Below are 18,756 nucleotides of genomic sequence, written 5' to 3'. Positions count from 1 at the left end.
CTAGCGTCTATGTAGTATCTTGGACTTAAAATAAAAGGAGAACGTGGCCAGCTTCTCTTAGGCTGTATGCGTGTGTGTTTCTAAAGGACAAGTAGGAAGATATGAGAAATCCAGAGATCACAGTCCCGTAACAACAGTTTAATCCTCATGCTTTTAGGGTAAGGGAAAGAGAACTAATCAGGAAAGAAGAATGTTTAATCTGCAAGAAGTTAAATATTTGATGCTTAATCTTTAAAGTTAATCATTTATCTTTTGAAAGAAAAGAAGCACATTTGTATTTGCGAAGACCTCACCAGACTGCTAATACTGGCAAACCTTGAACTTCTTCGTAGAGATGAGACTGAGCCGTAAAGTTAGCTGATAAGGATGAGAAAGCCATCTCTCCATAAAATTGGATACATTCAGATAATCACTGAAGATTGACCATGTACATATATATTTTCACTCATGTATTTCTCCAGGACTTTTCACATCTTGGGGCTTGGAACTGATGGGACTGGTCCCAGCCATTTTTCACCTGCAAGACAAAGCAGCACAAAAGAGAAAGTTAAAATTTAATACATAGAAGTGATTGACCAGTCATATTTCTGCAGTTCCTACTCCTCTTTTGAAGGGTAACTACTGATGATGGAATACAGATTTATATCTTGTTTGGCGTGCTTCAGCCAGCTCCATAAATCCTTCTCTCTTCTAGTCACAACTGAAGCTGTACAGAAGAATTATTTTCCTCTGTCATAGATGAGAGATTCTGCGGGTCTGTGGCATGAGGGTGAAGCCAATTCTTTTCAGGACTCCTTTTTTGAGGGGCTGGGGAGTCAGAGAAACAGAAGGAAAATCTGTGGAAGTCCTTGGAGTTGAGACTAGAAACCAGGCCATAACATTCCAAATAGGATTAGTGACTATCGGAGTGGGTGTTGGGTATTCATCTTCCTCACTCTCCTTTTCATCAAAAATATTTTTATAGAATCAGAAACCCATCCAGAAAAGAAAATAAACCTCAAAAAATTCCCTTCTGTTTAAGCCTATGATTAATTTAATTTCATTAATTAAGATTTTGTGCTGAAATTTTTCAGCAAATGCATCAGAGCTAATTATGTGCTAAGTCTTTCTAGTGACAAACTCTCTCAAGTGCCAAATCTTGAGATCAATAGCCAAGTGCCCTCTAACTCACGTAAAAGCAGGTGACTGAGTTTTATTAGTTATCACAACCTATTCCAATTCTCTTTAAAAATTTAAAGTTTGTATTCTGTTAATAGAAAAACGAAAAGAAGGATGGTCAATATATGAATTTCTGTTAAAATCTTGTGTAGTTAGGTAATTACAAGTTATGGATTGGGCAGCTGTGGTAATGTGCTTTTTATTAAGAAGGAACAGATAGAAAATGAAAATGTTAAAACTACAAAAAAAAAAAAAAAAAAAAAAGCAGTATCAGCCGTAGTCTTAATCTTAGCCAAGACCTAATGCCCAGTCCCAGAAGGTTAAATATGAACATTTTGAAAACGAAAGCGTTTCAGTAGTAATTTGAGAATGGCACGTGGAGCACAAAGCCTTGAGACGTACCAAGAGAGGACGGAGAATGCACGTTACTTCTAGTTTGGAAAAGGACTACGCATCTTTGGTCACTCTAACTGTACCGAGATACATTCAGCAGTTCCATCCAATGAGAAGGATACCCAACATTATTTAATATTTGAAAGACCTTAAGAGTGTTTTATTTAGCTGTGTTACATATTTCATTAAAAGAGGGTGAAAGCACGAAACCAGAAGTGATGTTATTTGGTACACTCACCTATAATGCTGCCTAGCAGCTCTAAACGATCAGAGCCAAAAAAGAGATGAGGTTCCCCATTAAAATGTGCCACAACAGCAGGCATCCCAAATGCCTATTGACACCATGGAGATGAAACAGAGAATGTTATAATGAGAGAAATTTTTGCAGACACATGATCAATCTTCAGGAATAAAAAGCAAAAACTTTGACTTTTTTTCCTCCCCTTCTTTTCACCTTCTTCATTCTTAAAGATGAGTCTAATGGAGCCATCAGAAAGTAGGGGACTCTCCAGAGCCTGTGTGCCCCTTTTGAAGGAGCAAAAAAAGCAACCTGATAAATCCACAGTTTTATGTCAAGTAGCAATAAATGGTATCCCTTACTACTGGTCCTGTAGCTCCCCATCCTTGCTGTCCAGCTGGAATGAGCTGAATGGGTCAACCTTGGTTTCCCAGATGACAATGAGATAACTACCAACAACAGCGAGTTAGCTTTCACATGTTCAAAAAGCAAAGACCACCTAAGAGAGACGGTCTATGTAGTGCTTTCTAATCATCACCTTCATTGTTCCTTGCTTCCCAGTCTTCTTAACAGGGAAGGAATGCATAGCTGTGATGCCAAATGGCATGGTAAGCATCTCACCCCGTATTTTATTGCTTCCTCCGTTGTCTCTTTCAGTCGGTTCTTCACTGCAGGGGATGAAATCATTTCAAGTAGCTTCTGGGCGAGCTCTGATGATAGCCCAGCCTGTTTGGCAACCTGAGAAAAGATGATATAATTAAGTTCTTAGACTCTAATACTAAGTATTCTAATTCCTGCTATAGTCTAATTGATTCAATCTTCAGGATCGTCACCCAACGTCTATTACCAAAAAAATTACAAAAATCCCCTTGAAGCACTTCTTGCACAACTTGTCTTGCTGTATTCCCAACCCATTTATCATTTATCAACTCTCAGATACAAAGTACAAGGGATATTTTAAACTTCCAAGCCCCAAAGCTGCACTTTTTTTTCAGGAGTTCCTAAACAGAAAGAAAAAAAAAAAAAACAAAACACAAAACTAAGTTTAACCTCTGATCCAATGACTTATCAGATAACGTAACAAAAAAAAAAATTGTTGTTCTGAGAAAGAAAATCTTACTGTACAAGCCTGCCAAGACAAAAACAGTTGGGATGACAAATGTGGCCACATAGGATGTATAAGCGATAATGCATGAGAGAGACTGTAGCTCGCAGAGGTTAAACTGTTGCTAGTGTTATTGCTGTATCTTTTTAGCCTGGTCTGTGCCTCTGCCACACAGGAATGAGATAAGGGGGCCAAAGGTAAAGGTCCAATGTTCATTGGGTAACATCAAAGTTACAAGTACCTATTTTAATAAGGTATTTCACAAAAAATGTGAAGTTCCATGCCATCTATCTGAATTACATGCCTTTCTTTTTCTTTAAGAGAAATTTAAAAATGCTTACAGCATTGCACATGGACCAGTAATCCTGCACGTGCAGGCGTTAATGATTTTTTCTTTCTCTCAATCACTTTTTCATTTAGCATCCACATTTTCTTCTGCCTTCTCCTCCTGCCACATCGGGGAGATTAGGAGCTCTTTTTGACTCTGCTTGAACAGGAGATAAAACAAGTGTACCACTGGAGTAGGACAAAATGCTGTGCATGCTTCGTAGCCACAGTGTTTAGACTGCAATATTTACACAGAGACGTATTTTTGGTCCTCACCATGCTAGGGCAGAAGGGGTATTTAAGCGGACTGGGGCAGGATTCAAAGACTATACATTGCTTCTATAGTAATTTATGTGAAGCTACTGCTGACTAAAAGAAGTAAAAAAATACTAAGGAACTGTATCTAGTGAGCAACATGAATTTTTTTCTAATTGATGTGTAAAATAAATTCAGCTATAAAGACTCAGAGGGAAGGGTTGGGACCCCTCACCCACCTTCGGATGGCGTATTTCCAGAAGAGAGGGAAGTCTACTACTTGCTGCAGGGGTGAATGAAGACAGACACCAGCGAACAAGGAGACGCTGACCTCTCAGCCTTGCTGAACATAGGGGGATACTCACAGACCACCAAACAGTGACTAAATGACACAGAGATCTTTTTGGGTATGAAGTTTGTTTCTCTGAAGTTCTGCATGTCCTTGCTTTATTTAAATGATGATAGATTCAGAGACTATGTGAGGACTTTCTGTCTATATTCATGTACTGGGTCTGGCTGGGATGGAGTTAATTTTCTTCACAGCAGCTCCTGTGGTTCTGCGCTTTCTATCTGTCACCAAAACAATGCTGACAACACACTGATGTTTTAGCTATTGTTGAACAGTGTCAAGGCCTTCTCTGCTTCTCGCTCTCCGCCCTGCCCTCCCTGCCCGTGATTAGATTGGGGGTGCGCAAGAGGTTGGGAGAGGACACAAGGCAGATGACCCGAACTAACCAAAGAGAGATTCCATGCCGTGTAACATCACGCTCAGCAATAAGAAGTGAGGAGGGGCTGCAGGGAGGTTAGCCACCTTTTGCTTAGGAACTGCCTGTGGACATCAGTCTGCCTGGGGGAGGTGGTGAGTGATTGCCTTTGCATCACTTGTTTTGTTCTCTTCTTCCCCTTCTCCTTTGCTTATTAAGCAATTTTGTCTCGACCCACAAGTTTTCTTGCTTTTATTCTTCTTTTCCTCTTCCCTTGTCCCACTGGGCAGCGGGGGGGAAGTGAGCAAGCACCTGTGTGGTGCTTAGTTGCCTACCAGGGTTAATGCACCGCAGTTTAATTATATCCTTCAAATCTTGCCTCTTGAAAAGGCAAAATGCAAACCTTTGCCGAAATTCTGGTAAGAAAGGTACACTAAGATGAAGCTGAAGTGCCAGGACTAGACGCTGGGGAAACAGCAAGGCTGCAAGTTTCAGGTTTCCAATAGGGATGTTGGGTAGGAGAGACTAGTCATGGACAATTCCTCTCTATTTTTCATATTCCAAGAACTTAAAAAATAAAATAATGTAGAAATGAGAGCCCTTAAAGAGGATCTCATGGTATACTAACTTACATGCCGTTACAGCTTTTACTGTAATAAACAAAATCTAAACAGCAAAAGAAAATACATCAGAAGAGCACAATTTCTAAGCATGTAAAAGGGCAATACAGCACTGAACTTCATAGTAAAGCCTGGCTCCATCACCCCAAGGAAAGTCAGCTCCCCCAAAGTCTTGCATTTCACCTGAAGATTTCATATAGCAGCAAAACCTCAATGCATGCTGGAGACCCTCTTCATACTTTCACTACTGTTAATAAAACAGTATTAACAGAAAATTGATTGTCCATCTTGGGTATCTCACCACATGACTTAACAAAAAAGGAGATTCTGGTTCTGAGTGCCGTTCAAAGCATGACCAAAAAACCCAAAAATCCTTCCAAACAGAGCTGCTAGGGAAATTAAATCCACTTTTTTCTATCTGAAATTTTTCAAAACTCCAAGTGATCATTTGACTAAGCTGTCTTCAGGTCTATTACTCATCCAAGCCATCAATAAGAATCTGTATCAGAAATGTAGAAGCACCAACAAAAAGGAGACACTTACAGCCAACATATTCTCCGGCTGACTGATATCTTCATGCTGGCAAAAGAATAAAATAAGTAATTCAGTACTTAAGAACAAAAGCTCAGCTCTGGACTTGAAAGCAAGTTTTCTAAGAAAATAGAAATAAAAGCAATAGTAGTTGCTGGCGAAATTTCCTCAGAAAAAGTTTTAAGTCACCTAATCTGGGAAGGTTATTAAGTGCTTTCTGATATGAACTACTGATCCACTCAGCCCATAAGTAAATAAAAGACGACTCACCATACTTACATAAAAGAAGGCAAATTAAGCTGACTATAAGCTAGTTCTTTTCTTGTAATGGCTTCTGTACCACTAGGACCCTAAGTTTCCTGCTGTGACTTTTCCTTAAAAGACATTTCCTTTCTCTTGCTCGAATTCCACATTTGAACGAAGTAGGACAGGAAGGGTGACAGAGACGGGATCAAGAACCTGGCTTCACAAAATACTGACCTGTGACCAAAAACGCATCCAGAACTCCCTGGATAAGGGCTCCAAGTATTGTGGTTGTGTCATATCAATGGCTGTGAGAAAGCGCATGGCCCCAAGACTGCCTGGGATTAGTGGGGAGACAGAGAAACATACTGAAACAAGGCACAGGATCAGGAACAGATATGGTCTGCACAAGCGCTCCCTAAGAACAGCGTGATCTGCTCTGTAACGGTCACCAAACAGTAAAGCTTATGTTGATTCACAGTATCTTCCATGCTCATATCATTCACAAGTATATTTCTCCAGAAGTTCCTTTTATGGTTAAAAATGCACGTACTTCATATTGCTCACAGATACAGGAGGAGGCTGTGGACAGGGAATTCATCTTCACCTTTACCGTTAGGGAGAACTTGAACCAGAAGTGCTAGATCATTGAAAGACACCAGCTAAGCCAAGCCTCTTACTTACTTGTACCCAGGATACGTTGGAAGTCATTTTCTGAAATTTGTACAGGCACTTGGTAGTATTTTGCCATCCTTTGTATATCCTTCAGCATGTACTCTCCACGCTTTGGCAACATTGCTGGGGGCTTGTTACCTTTCAGAAAAAGGTCTGTTGAGATTCTCAACTTTATTATAACACTGGACAAAACAAAACTGGACAAATTAGACCTCATCCACACGTGTGCCTAAGGAAGAGTACAATTTCATATTGGCTTACTGAAGCATACACAGCTTTTCCAAAGATAATACTAGGATGTAAACATAATTTATTTTGGTTTTGCACAGATCAACCCTTTAAGTTAGCAGAATCAGTTTTAAACCAAGGTACAAATGTCCTAGCAGGGATTTATATTGATTCAGACAGATGACTTTTAAGCTAAACAACTACTAATGCATGGGTAAACAAATGCAGAGGCTTCTTAATTTCATGATTTATGAGTTGTGAGTCTCAGTGATTAACTTGTTCTAATAAGGCCACAAGTACTATTTTATGGCATACTTGGATCCTTCATGCATATTACAAACTGCGAGTGTTCCACAAATTAATTCTGGTTTGAACTCAACAGAAAACTTTTAGGAAAACATTCCGTATCAAATTATTATTATTATCCTATTTCCGAACTGATGAACTTTGGCATAGACTGTATGTGCCACAAACAGTGGCTGTGGAGTTGCACAGTATGAAATTCCTTGTGGCTGATTTCTCAGTCACTACTGAGCTCCACAATCCTATAGCTAATTTGTTATTGGTGCCAAAACTTAGCTTAAAGCTGGCTCTGCGGGCTCTGCACTCACTAAGCTCTTGGCCACTAGTGTCCTACCAGCAAAGGCGGCAATTCCCAACAGAGCGAATCTCCCCATATTGCCTACCAGTTGCTTGCATTATGCCACCAAGGAAAGCTGGACGAAAGCGCAGATCGATATTCCAGATGTGCTGGTACCGGCAGAGCACCTGCGACATAAAAAAAAGGTACTGATGAATTAACAGTCAGAGGAGATGTCTTGTAGAGCTGTGTGCAGCTAGGAAATAAGCTAAGGCATTAAATAGACACTGCAGATAAATCCTTTTCTGTTGTATTAGTGATAGTCCTGAAAGCTGGATGCTGCCAGAGAACTCTGACCTCAGAAAAAACTGAAAGGACCGCATTCGTATTATGATTATTCAAGTCTAAGCAGGGGTAAATAACGAAAAGATCAAGCTCATGAGTGGACACTTGCACTTAAAACATCAGAACTATCCCTAAAGCAAACTGTTCAGCAATAGCTCCCAAATACGCACGGGCGGTGCTGCCATTTGGCTGAGACGCTTCCTCAGCGTCCCTGGATTGCCACAGCTGAGGAAGGAACCGAAACAGGCCTCGCAAGTGAGAGAAAACCCAAACCTAAACACAAGGAGGGAAGGGCGCTGCCTGCAGCGGGGCGGGAAGGCACCGCCACTCGGCCGGGCGAGCTGCCCTTCAGCCGCCTCCTGAAGGAGAGGCAGCGGCGGGAGGGACGGCCCGGGCCCGGCAGGCCCGCGGCCAGCGGCGGAGGCCCCGGCGGCGGGAGAACGGCGGGGCGCCCCGGGAGCGGCCTCCCTCCGTCTCCCCTCCTCCTCACCTCAAACCCCAGCCAGGAGTAAGGGGAAATCACATCGTAAAACAGCTCCACCAGCGCCCTTCCCATCCTGGCCCCGTCCCGTCCCGCCGCTACCCAGCGCGCCACAGCGGCAGCGGCACCGCCCCGGGGGCCGGCGGGGGGCGGTAGCGGTGGCGGGGCGGTGGCGGGGCGGCCCTCCGCCCCCGTTCGTCCCTGCTGGCTTCTCCGCTCCGCCTTTCCCCGGGCCGCTCCCGCCCCGGCCCCAGCGGCGGGGCCCTGTGCTGTCTCCCCTTTGAAGCTCAGCTTGGGAGGAGGAGCAGGGGTGGGGGCGGGAGCCGGGGCTTTGCGGGGAGCCGGGAGGGAGCCGCTGCCCTTCTCCATGGCGAGGCAGGAGGAGAGGAGGCTCCCGAGGAGGGAAGGCGGCCGCTGACTGAGCGGAGCAGGCCGGCATGGGTTCCCGGGAGCACGGCTTCCCTGCCGGGGCCTGCGGAGGGGATGTAAAGCTTAAAAAAAGAAGCAAAAAAATTCCCCCCGAAAACTAATCAGTTGGGGTAACAAATTGAAGTTCTTGCTAGCTAGAAAATTCATAGTTATTAACCGTTCTTTCTAAGTGCACTGACATTTTAAAGAATTTTTCTATGCTCCCATCTAAAGCACAGAAGCAATCACTATTTTTCCTTTTTTTACATTATCCTTTTTTTTTTTTTTTGTATTACGTTACACACACCGCTCAAATAATCTGTAAGTCTGTCTCCTTGCATGACATTTAAAAATCTTCTCAAGCGTATTCCAGTATCCCATTGAGGCACATAGCACACGGTGGCAAAGTATTACCTCGCCACTTCCCATCTGCTTTTTGATATACTCAGTCCGTTCATTTCACGACTTTAAACGCGGCTTGTGTACCAGTCAGCTCTTCCAAAAGCACGCAGCCTGTGCCGATTCCATCATCCCTTTCCTCCGGCTGCTCCTCAGGTTCAGGGACAATCGCAACCTGGCCTTAGAGAAGGGAATGTCGTCTTCCGTGCTGCCTGATCTGGAAGTGCGGTGTGCTTCCCTGCCACCTCCTTCCACCGTCGAGTATTTGCTCTTTGAGGTAACTGAGGTACACCTACAGACTCAGCTCTTCGGTCTGTACTTCTTCCCTTACGTCAGTGAACAATCTTGAATATGCTGGGCTAAATTCAGCTCTTGCATAGGCATCTCCCACTGTTGTTTTTTTTTTTTTTATTATTATTTTTCCAAGAACTCAAAAACTCTGAAAATGGGCCTGTTCCTCTTCAGAAGTTAAAACATGAATGTGTCTAACTTCAGATGATAGATTTTAAATGTAGAGATTATAACAGCTTCCAGCACAGAACTATGGTTGCTTGCAAACTTCTATATTTCAGAAAAATAAGATGTTCTTTATCATGGAACTGTTTGTCTTCATATTTAGCATAAACATCTATGAAACTATATTGATTGATCATTATATATCTGCCTTTGGAAAGGAAACGTGCTGTTTCACATGTAGTTCTCAAATGACATTGTAAGGATGGGCTAACATTATTAACAGCTATAATCAATACATATTTTCGAAATGATTTTGAGTGCTTCTAGGAATTCCATCCACTTGACTTTTTCCATTAAATTCTTCATTCACTGATACTATAAACAACCAAGATGTTCCGTTTTCCCTTGGAGAAGCCAAACTGGCTCAGAATTACTGCTTATATTACATATTATATGTATTTATATGAAGAGAGAGAGATTGGCTGAGAGAGGCAGATGGGCTCCCTTTGAGTAGAGCACAAGTTGTTCCTCGTTGTTTTAAAGGTGTTTGACTCAGCTCTCCGAGATTACCCAAACCACGCATTATTTAGTGCTCTCCATCTCTACGTTACCTCTGGCAACACTCATGGTAAGGTAAAGAAATTAAATGCAGGCAGAAAGAAGGAAGCAAACCCCACTCTGTCGTCTGATGTATTACTTGTGACGTGATCGCACTGAGAGACCTTGCCATAAACCCAACTAGAGTCAAGACAGCTGTCTTTATATCTAGGTGTTAGGGCTATCAATTGTCCTGTTAAAAATCATTGAAAAGTATAATTTAAGATCACACCGGATTTCTCCTTTGTTATGAAGTCCTGTGTTCTTTAAAGAAGGCAAATTCTTTAAAAAATGGTTTGAAAAGTAAGTCATACGCATGAGAATGCATCAGCTTTGATAAAGAGAACGTGTTTTCTAAATAACAAATACTGCTACTTTGAGGTGGTAATTAAGATAAACGTGAAAGCAATCTACCAGTAGAGTGTTTATTCTCTCTTTGCATCTTGTCGTCAAGACAGATGAAGATGAGACACACAGGCACTCTCACGCTCAGAGCTGGCCCTTAGACACCCGCTCCACGCCCCCAGCTCGCAGGTGGCCTCACCTACTCACTACCTGGTCTGGCTCGGTCTTCCCTAGCGCTCACACACTCGCGTGCACGCCTGCGCTCGGACCTGTGGTCTGACTCCAGTTGCTGCCCTCAGACCCACGTACGCACAGGCCAGAGAGCCCTCACCCAGCAAAGAGTTAGACAGGACTTTAATAAGAAGATAGGACAGGCGCAGGGCATGGCCAGACCATACTGACCAGCAAGCTGTTTAAGGTGACTGGCCCTTTTATCCCCTTACCCTCTATTTTCCCACACTTGTTGCTCCTCCGGTCACCTAAACTCCTCCCTTTTCCCACCTTCGGTTCCTCCCCTAACCATCCCACAAGAAGTCCTGTGCAATCCCAAAACATTCTTCCCCTGCAACCTGTAACCTGTCCCAGTCCCCAGGCAGCAACCCCCCCCCCCCATCCTAGATGTGATCTGCAATATGCTCCCGGTGACTCATCTTGCTGTAATCTTGATTTTCAACAAAGCAGCTTTCTGAAATTAAAGTAACTTTAGCTCAAGGATGAACAACCTGAACTGCCAACAGGAGTTTGTGACCTCTCGCTGAAATCTTTCTTAATGCCCGAGTACTGGGCAGTGAGCCAATCCTTAAGAAAATATTTGGGAGAGAGCTGGGAAACGTCAGTGTGAGGTCTTTACCAGGCATATTGGTAGGCATGGTGGCAAAAAAGAATTAATGAAGAAATTGTTACATGTGGGATTCAGGAAAATGTTGGTCACCAAGGACAGCTTCAAGAAGTTAATTACCAGGGACTGCTTAGAAGAAGTTAATCACCAACGACTGACAGCTACCAAGGACAGGAATGAAATAGTGAGCTCAGAACAAAGATAACGGGGAGTCTGAACATAAAACAAGAACATCCCTGGACATCGAGGAGTGTTAGCTGTGTTCTTAATGAAAGAAAACAGCCAAATCAGCGTGATTAGGTGGAAAAAATCAACAAGGTCAACAAGCAGACAGCTCGAATTTGAGGGTAACGACCACCAAGGACCCCCAAAAGAATCCCCAGAATTAAACAGCGCATGCTCTGGTGCGAGGGGAAATATGTTAATGATTTCTGGGAAATAATTGTAATATTAATGACTTTTCTTGGAAAATTAATGAATATGTATAAGTTTGATAAATACCTTGCTGGTGTTGCCTACGGCATGCACGCTAGGTGGAGATCTCCCCCGTGCATCCAGCGCTGCAATAAAGAATGCCTACTTTCTAAATGCCAAATTGGTGTTAGAAAGTTTTTGGACCGGTTTGCGGTAACAAAGTAAATAAAAAAAACTATTTGGAAGAATTGGTAGGGCTTCTATAAAGGAGAATCCTGCCTTATGTTTTTTCCAAGGGGTCGACAAGACTGTGGAGTATGACATTAAGGTGTGTTATAAGACACTGCCTCTGGCATCCTCTGGGGCCTGGGAATTTCTCCTTCCAGGCCACTGGAGCCTACGGATGTGGCTGCTGCTTTCCCACGTGCAGGTTCAGCCAGCAGCGAGGCTGAGTGTGTGTCTCAAGAGATACGTACGTGCACACACACACGTACAGAGGGGGACGCTAACACGGCAGGTTACACAGACTGCAGCAGGCAGAGTGCTGCCTTTAAGAACACTCACATATAACGCTACCAGAACTCAAAAAAATGTAAGTATAGATAGTCCGGTCCTGTTGCTCTCTGGCTGATTGGTGTTAAGTTCACTAGTGAAAACACACCCCTTCACCCTCTAGATTCACAAGCATATGCACATTTGCAGATCCCTTGAATATCAGCATGGGCCCTCAGCCCCTCTCATGTTCGTGCCCTGATCCTGAGCCCTCTTGCCCAGTCTCTGGGTCTTTTACTTGCCAGCTAGCCCAGCTCAATACTTGGCGGCAGAGATGCCTGCAGTTACACACTTGGCTCACAAGCACTCTTACACTCATGGACCCCTTGATTATCAGCAAAGGCTCTCAGCTTGGCCCGTGGACTGTGCTCTAAGCTCCCTCAGCCACCTCCAGCTCAGACATGAGTCTTTCCAGGTTTTCCTCCTATGAACCAGGTAGTACAGCTTGAAGTTGTCAGGTTATCCGATAAAAAAGCTAATCTGCCCATCCACAGAGGAGCACAGAAAGACAACGATGGGTGGGGGAGCCCAAGTAATACCCCGCCCTGGCTGCTTCCAGGCCTACCACAGGAGCATGTCACAGGCCCATCTCTGCAAGCCCAGAGGGGCTCAGGGGCACAATGGCATGTGAGAACCCAAATTCCACCTCTCCACTGTCCTGGGCTCCTCCCAGGGCTGTCCCAGGACAGACATCAGCCCCACGGTCTAGGGATAAAACCCGTAAAGTCAGGAGGAGCAGGACTGTTGTGGCGGGGGTACTGCAAAGGGGTCTGGGATGCAGGGGAAGATCATTTTGGGTTTACAATAGATTTATGGGGTGTTTATGGGAGGAATCAAAGACAGGGAAAGGAATGAATCTAGGCGATTTCGGGAGGAATAAGCATGGGAAAATAGAGGTATAAGGGGATAAAAAGGACCTGTCATAGATAAACATGACTTGGCTACCACAGGGACCAGTAAGCTCTGTGTGTGTGTGCCTGTATGGCTCAAAGGGCCAGAGCACAGAAGGAGATGGCTACCAGAGGGGACGAGGGGAGTTCTGGCCAACTGCTGGCAAGTTTTGTGTATGTATGTGTGTGTGTTGGTGAGTTAGGAGGTCTGTAACAGCAACTGGAGTGAGGCTGTTGCCTCAGGGGCTTCTGTCACCAAGTGCCAGCAACTGGAGAGACTGGGATCCAGTATCCAGCTACTTGGTAGACTGAGTGTCTTAGCCTAGCTACAGGGGGGAATCTACGTTGTACCTAGTGGATCTTCATCCAGACCAGCCAGAGCAGGGATAGGATGAGGCCATTGGTTCTGTTTGTGTTTATGTGAGTGCTGAGTGTGTCTGACTGTGTTGTATATGTGTGTTTGTGTGTGTGCCTACTGGGAATACATTTGCAGTCTCACTACTGGTTGTACCTGGGGTCATGGAGCTGTGTCAGCCTCGCTTCTGTCAAGCTACCAGATTCACCCCATCCCTACAAGAAGAGTCCTAGCAAATTACACATATGCACCCATGCACATCAGGTTAGGGCGAAATATAAATGGAGAGGTCCCTCCAGTAGCTGGCGTCCCAGGTATACGTGGCCTGTGACCCATGGCCCTCTCGTTGCTGATGCTGAGAGCCCCCAACAGCTGGTTGCTGGCACCACAAAGACATGGGCCGTTATCACCCATGATCTAACTCAAGTTGCTGGCATTTGGTTCGGTTAGTCTGGTCTCTCCAGTTCCTGTCACCCAGACCTTTGAACAGTCTCACATGGGGTAGAGGGTGAAATTAAACAGAAAGATATTTCAGAAATATTAGTAAGATAGGATAGCCTGTGATCAAGCACAGGGCTCCTTCAGACAAGTGTTCTGACCAGCAGCTGCTTATACACAAAGGGACCCTTTTATTCTTCCTCTCTGTTCCCCCCACTTTGTTCCTCCCTGATTCCCCTTTTTCCCTACCTTTGACTCTTTCCCTAAACATTCCTTAGTAAGTTTTGCATAGTCCCCCAGACCCCCTCAAATATCCATAATATTCATGTTCTCTTGTTTTCCCCTTCTTATCAGTTACAAAGTCCAAGTCAACGCTCTTCAAAGCTATTCCTGTAGATTCTTGATGGCCCATCAGCTAGTCGTTGAGGAATTTTGGTCTTACTGTCTCTCTTACCGTTTCTCGGTTGTTTGTGACTCTGTATGCATAAAAGCGTAAGGATATATGAGGAGGGTGCCTCATTTCCAGCTGATCGACCCCAACATCTCCATCCTTCAGTCTTCCACTCCAATATCTCAGTTCAGTCTGTGGTGGTTCGGTAGTTAATCGAGAGTAAGTTCAATATGAATTAAAACATAATTCCTTCTGCTCTGGTGAATGAACCTTGCATCTTTGGCACTCTTGGGTTGGGTGGTGCTGGTCTCTGAATGCTGTTTCAACCCTCTTCCCCTGCAGTGCCCGCTTTTAAGTGCTGTTATTTTTAGCACTTAAATTATCGGGAAGGGGGGGATGTTGATGGGTAGGATGTCGATGGGTGGGATGTCATACAGCGTGACACATAAACTGTAACCTGACCCATCCTGTGTGTCCGTATTTCTGTTGTTCTTCAAGGGTAAAATCTTCAAGGTTCCCTAGGAGGGTCCAAGCTCTTTAGAAATTGTGTATTTTCCCTTGGGTCAGGATCTTTATCCAAGCATCCTCAGAAACACAGGCCTTCGTGCTGCTAAAATAACACTGGCTGACCCTGCGTTGTCCTGTCCAGCCATTTCTTGCTCCTAGCAGGATGTCTAGGTGTTTGTCTAATGACAGGAGCTATGAGAAATGTGTATTTCCACTAGGTACGTTATTTATGTTATTTATGGAGTAGTGTTGTTTCAGAGAAAGAATTAAAGGCGGTATAGGGAAAAATAGGTATGGGAGGATTAGAGGGATCAAACCGAGTAAAATTAGGTGAGGTTGAAATTTGTATGCAATACTCAAGAGTTCTGCTATCAGACTCCATGAGGTTTAAATCTCTCTGTAAATTGAGGCTATCCCTTTGCAATTTTCCTTTGGTACCTGATTTTTTCACAAATTTTAAAGATGGGTTTGTAATGAGCTCAGCCTTACCCTAATTTTCTTGGTTTTCATCCTGCTCATTAGCCCATATTGTTTCTGATTTAATAATTTGAAATGATCTGTTGCTTATAGCAGGTCTTCTGTACGCATCTGTACTTCTGTACTTCTGTAAGCATCTGTGTTCATCCCTCGGAGTAGAAATTTTGCCTGATAGTTCCCGCAGTTAAGCCACTTTACATCTCTTGTTATTCTTGTGTTCTGTTAATATGCTTTCAATCCGATTACTCCAATTATCTTAAAAATTTCCTTGGGCAGGTCCCATTCAGTTGCACTTGTACTGCTATAGAAGTTTGGTTAAAAATTTTAACGCTGTGGGCAGATTTCCAAGATCACTTGCCCCATTGAGGATTATATACCCTTATATACGATCACCTGGGGAGTACTCAGCTCAACTGGATCATGCCAATGACATCAGTTGTTGCCATCTCTGAGGCCCAAGGGATTCCTCCTTCCTGGTAGCTGGAGCGTGGCCTGGTGGACCCAGGGAGGGGAAGTCCTGTCCTGTATAGATAATTTTAACAGGGATAAATAGTCTGCTACACCTATTTCTGGCACAGAATTGGTTGCCCCTGTCAGTGGCTGCTGCCTTTTCCTGTTCCTTGCAAACACTGACTATTTCTGCTTTCCTAGTTTTTCCATTAGTGAGCCAGGAAAAGCAGATAGCGTGATGCAGTTAAATTACACGGATGTATGTGTTTCCCTCCTTCTGTATCTCACAGCATGCCTGTAGCATGCCTGTCAGGTCTTGCTGATGCTGCTGGAGAAGCAGTCAGCAAGAATTCCTTTTTTAAATAAAGACTTGGCTGCTGCAATGGCTTTATGTCCTCCTGTGATCCTAGGTTTAACCAGGGAAGGAAACCACTTGTGCCTGGAGCTACATGTCAAGGTGGTTGCTTTTCCTTAGGATCTCTTTTAACAAAGCGCCTTGTCTTTGCCAGACTTGTCTTTCCTTTTGAATTTCTTCCTCACTACTTCCAGTCTAGCTCGGAAAGGATAAAGTTACACAGATAGAAACATCCTATGCATCACAGAATCATGTCTCCTGTGCTCTCCCAATATTCCACAGGAAGCTCCATTCAGGGCCAGGGTATTCACTGAATACAAAGAAGTATTTCGTTCATCTCAGTGCAACCTCTTCTGCCTCAGTCCTTGGCACAGGGTTGTAGGGTGTCTTGATGCTGGGCTAATGAGGTTAGTGAGGTTGTGTGGGAAAGGATTCGCTTGTCTGTGTGTCTTCTCTGCTGTCTGGGACAAACTCACATTTCTTTATGCATGATGATGGCTAGAACAACTGTTGGTTTTATGTACAGATGAGAGTCTCATCTAGATTATGGTGACTCTCACAGGTATTTCTTCTAGACACATCAATACACTGGCATGCTCTAGGCAAGTTCTCAATAGCCTGCATTTCCACTACATTTACCCTCTGATGCAAAAAATCATATCCATGTTGAAGTTTCAGACCTTTGGTTTTTTGAGATACTTAGTTGATCTGAATAAGGTTCATAAAAAAATTCCTTCACATTCTTGAATACATTAGCAGTTTTCTTGGGTGGAGAGGGAGAGCCTACTAGAAGGGCAGGGCTCAGGTTTTGAGGGATAAATGGAGGCCAAGAGAGATGACAGAATGCAAGGGAGGCTTTTTGTTTCAAGACCTGAAAGAAATTTCATTAGAAGACAAGACCAACATGCAGACTTTTTCAGTTTGCGCTCATATGATTAAAAGAAATTATATGACAGACACCTATAAGTATGACCACCACTTACCATTTGTGGAAAGAAATTAAACTTTCTCTTACTGTATAATTGGTGTGACTTTGGGAGACAATAAGTAATGATGGTATAGCGGGAGAAAAGACAAGCGAAGCTTTTCCCTCCAATCAAATGCATGATTCATTTGTACATAATTCAAATGGACCGACTTGCATCTAAAGTGAGGACAAGAATAACCTCTTCCTCAGTTTCTCATTTCGCAAAGCACTACCTAGAAAATCAATTCTAGTCCTCACATTCTGTGTGACAAGCAAGAATATCCAAAAGTTGAAACAGAATGTTGATGATTTTCTTGCAGTTCAGTCTCTATTCCTAATAATCTCCAGAAAGCTGCCCCGTGTATCTGTGAGGAGAAGTGTAAATATGAGAAGAGATCTTTAAACAGTTTCTAATATGAAAATATCGCAAGTTGAAAAATTAGCTCAATAGCAAAAAAAATTGCAATGAAAATATTTAGGTATAAAAAGCAAAAACTGCCCAGGCAGTCTTGGCAACAAGAAATTATAAGGGATATTAGAAAGATTTTCTTAACAGTCATGCTTGCATTGCTTCTAAGTATGTAACTGCTTCTCTGCAAATAAACCAAACTTAGGTAAAACAGAGGTTGTTCTGGTTCTACGAGTATCCAATTAACATTTTATGAACAGAGGTGTATTTCCGAAAGTGGTCAGTACAGCTCAGCAGTCTCTGTCAGTGTCCCAGCTCTTCAATGTCATCATAGCCCGTGTCTTCAAGAGCAGGGGATGAATGTCTCTCAGCCTTGGAGGTCCTGTTTCCTGATGCGTTAGGACTCCAGTCTGAAAACATGAAGGGAAGAACACTGAGATAAATGCACGTCTTGTATGTGTTACCTTTACATCGTTGTGCAGCTGGCAGCACGTGCCCGCTGTCTTCTCCAGAAGTTAGAACCATAGATATGCACGGCTGTGAAAGATGAGAGAAATGCTTGTCTCGTCCTGCCTCCTGCTACATGTACACATATCCAAGGATCAACCTTACTGTTCCCAGAAAACAGGTTACTGATCTAACTATAAACACTTCTAATAAAGGCAATTCTTCAATATCCCTAAATAACCCAACTCTCTTTTATGGCCTCAAGTGTTATCTGACATACTGCAAACTTAGTAGATCTGTCCTTGTCCGTCCCACAAGTGCTCTCTGATCTGTCTCCTCCTGGAGCTATCACAGGAGAGTGCTCAGCCCATTGTCTGGGTTTGAAACCCATTAAGAGGAGGTATCCCACCTTACTGACTGAGGCGTGTTGTTGCCCACAGAGGTATGAGACTTATGAGATACAGAGGAATACCATCTTGGGATCATAGAAAACTTACTATGGGCTGCTTAGGGGAGGAAACAAAAGCACAGAGAAGGAGGGATCAATGTAGTCTGGAGAGGAACAAACATGAGAAAATAGAATGATAAGGGGGTAAAAGGGGCTGGTGGCATGTAAACAGGCTGCTGGCCAGTATGCGTGTTTGGCCATGCCCTGCATCTGATCAGTGGCATCTGTCCTGTCTTCTTATTAAACTCCATTTCTAACTGTTTTCCCGAGTAAAGGGGCTCTCCATTCTGTGTGTATGTGTGTGTATGGAGGTGTAAGTACCGGCAACCAGAGCTGGACTATGGGTCAGAGGGCACTGTGCATCTGTGGTGCCAGCAACTGGAGAGACCTCTAGAGTGCCTAGACCTCTAAGTACCACCAGCAACTGGAGGAGATCAGGGGATCCAGGGGCTAGTAACTTGGTAGACTGCATGTCTAAGCCCAGTTACTGGGGGACGCGTTGTACATATGTGTGGGTGTTAGTGTGCATGTGAGTGTGTGAAGTAACTGGAAAACCAGGGGGTTCCAGGACCAGTTATTGGATAGACTGACTGTCTAAGGCCAGTTACTGGTGGATGTATAGTCTTCATGTGCATGTGTGTGTGTGTGTGTGTAGGTCTGATTACCAGAACCTGGAGTGGGCCTGTGGGCCTCCAGGGTTAATATATGCAGGTGGCAGCAACTTGAGAGA

The 18,756-nt window shown here is 43.8% G+C and overlaps 2 protein-coding genes across 2 annotated transcripts in view; both read right to left on the bottom strand.

The window, feature by feature from the left end:
- Nucleotides 1-117: 117 nt before the first annotated feature.
- GSTK1 (glutathione S-transferase kappa 1) lies at nt 118-8,047 on the bottom strand. The gene is made up of 8 exons (XM_087756020.1): nt 7,893-8,047; nt 7,164-7,245; nt 6,259-6,387; nt 5,812-5,912; nt 5,344-5,379; nt 2,411-2,527; nt 1,790-1,883; nt 118-517 (listed from the first exon to the last, which is right to left on the bottom strand). Exons 1-8 carry the CDS (start codon nt 7,956-7,958, stop codon nt 468-470), a joined length of 675 nt encoding a protein of 224 aa, XP_087612146.1. The 5' UTR covers nt 7,959-8,047; the 3' UTR covers nt 118-467.
- Nucleotides 8,048-16,660: 8,613 nt separating this feature from the next.
- The window catches only part of LOC104018648 (antigen WC1.1), a 37,066-nt gene continuing 34,970 nt past the window's right edge, over nt 16,661-18,756 (bottom strand). Inside the window, exon 16 of the mRNA XM_087755996.1 lies at nt 16,661-17,541. Within this exon, the coding sequence (XP_087612122.1) occupies nt 17,435-17,541 (107 nt within the window). The 3' untranslated portion in view covers nt 16,661-17,434. The remainder of the gene's footprint in view (nt 17,542-18,756) is intronic.

Source organism: Nipponia nippon, unplaced genomic scaffold (genome assembly GCF_047370975.1).
Source record: "Nipponia nippon isolate SJK-2023a ecotype South Korea unplaced genomic scaffold, ASM4737097v1 scaffold_2, whole genome shotgun sequence".
In the NCBI taxonomy this organism is placed as follows: domain Eukaryota; kingdom Metazoa; phylum Chordata; class Aves; order Pelecaniformes; family Threskiornithidae; genus Nipponia; species Nipponia nippon.
This window is presented reverse-complemented; position numbering and strand designations above follow the sequence as displayed.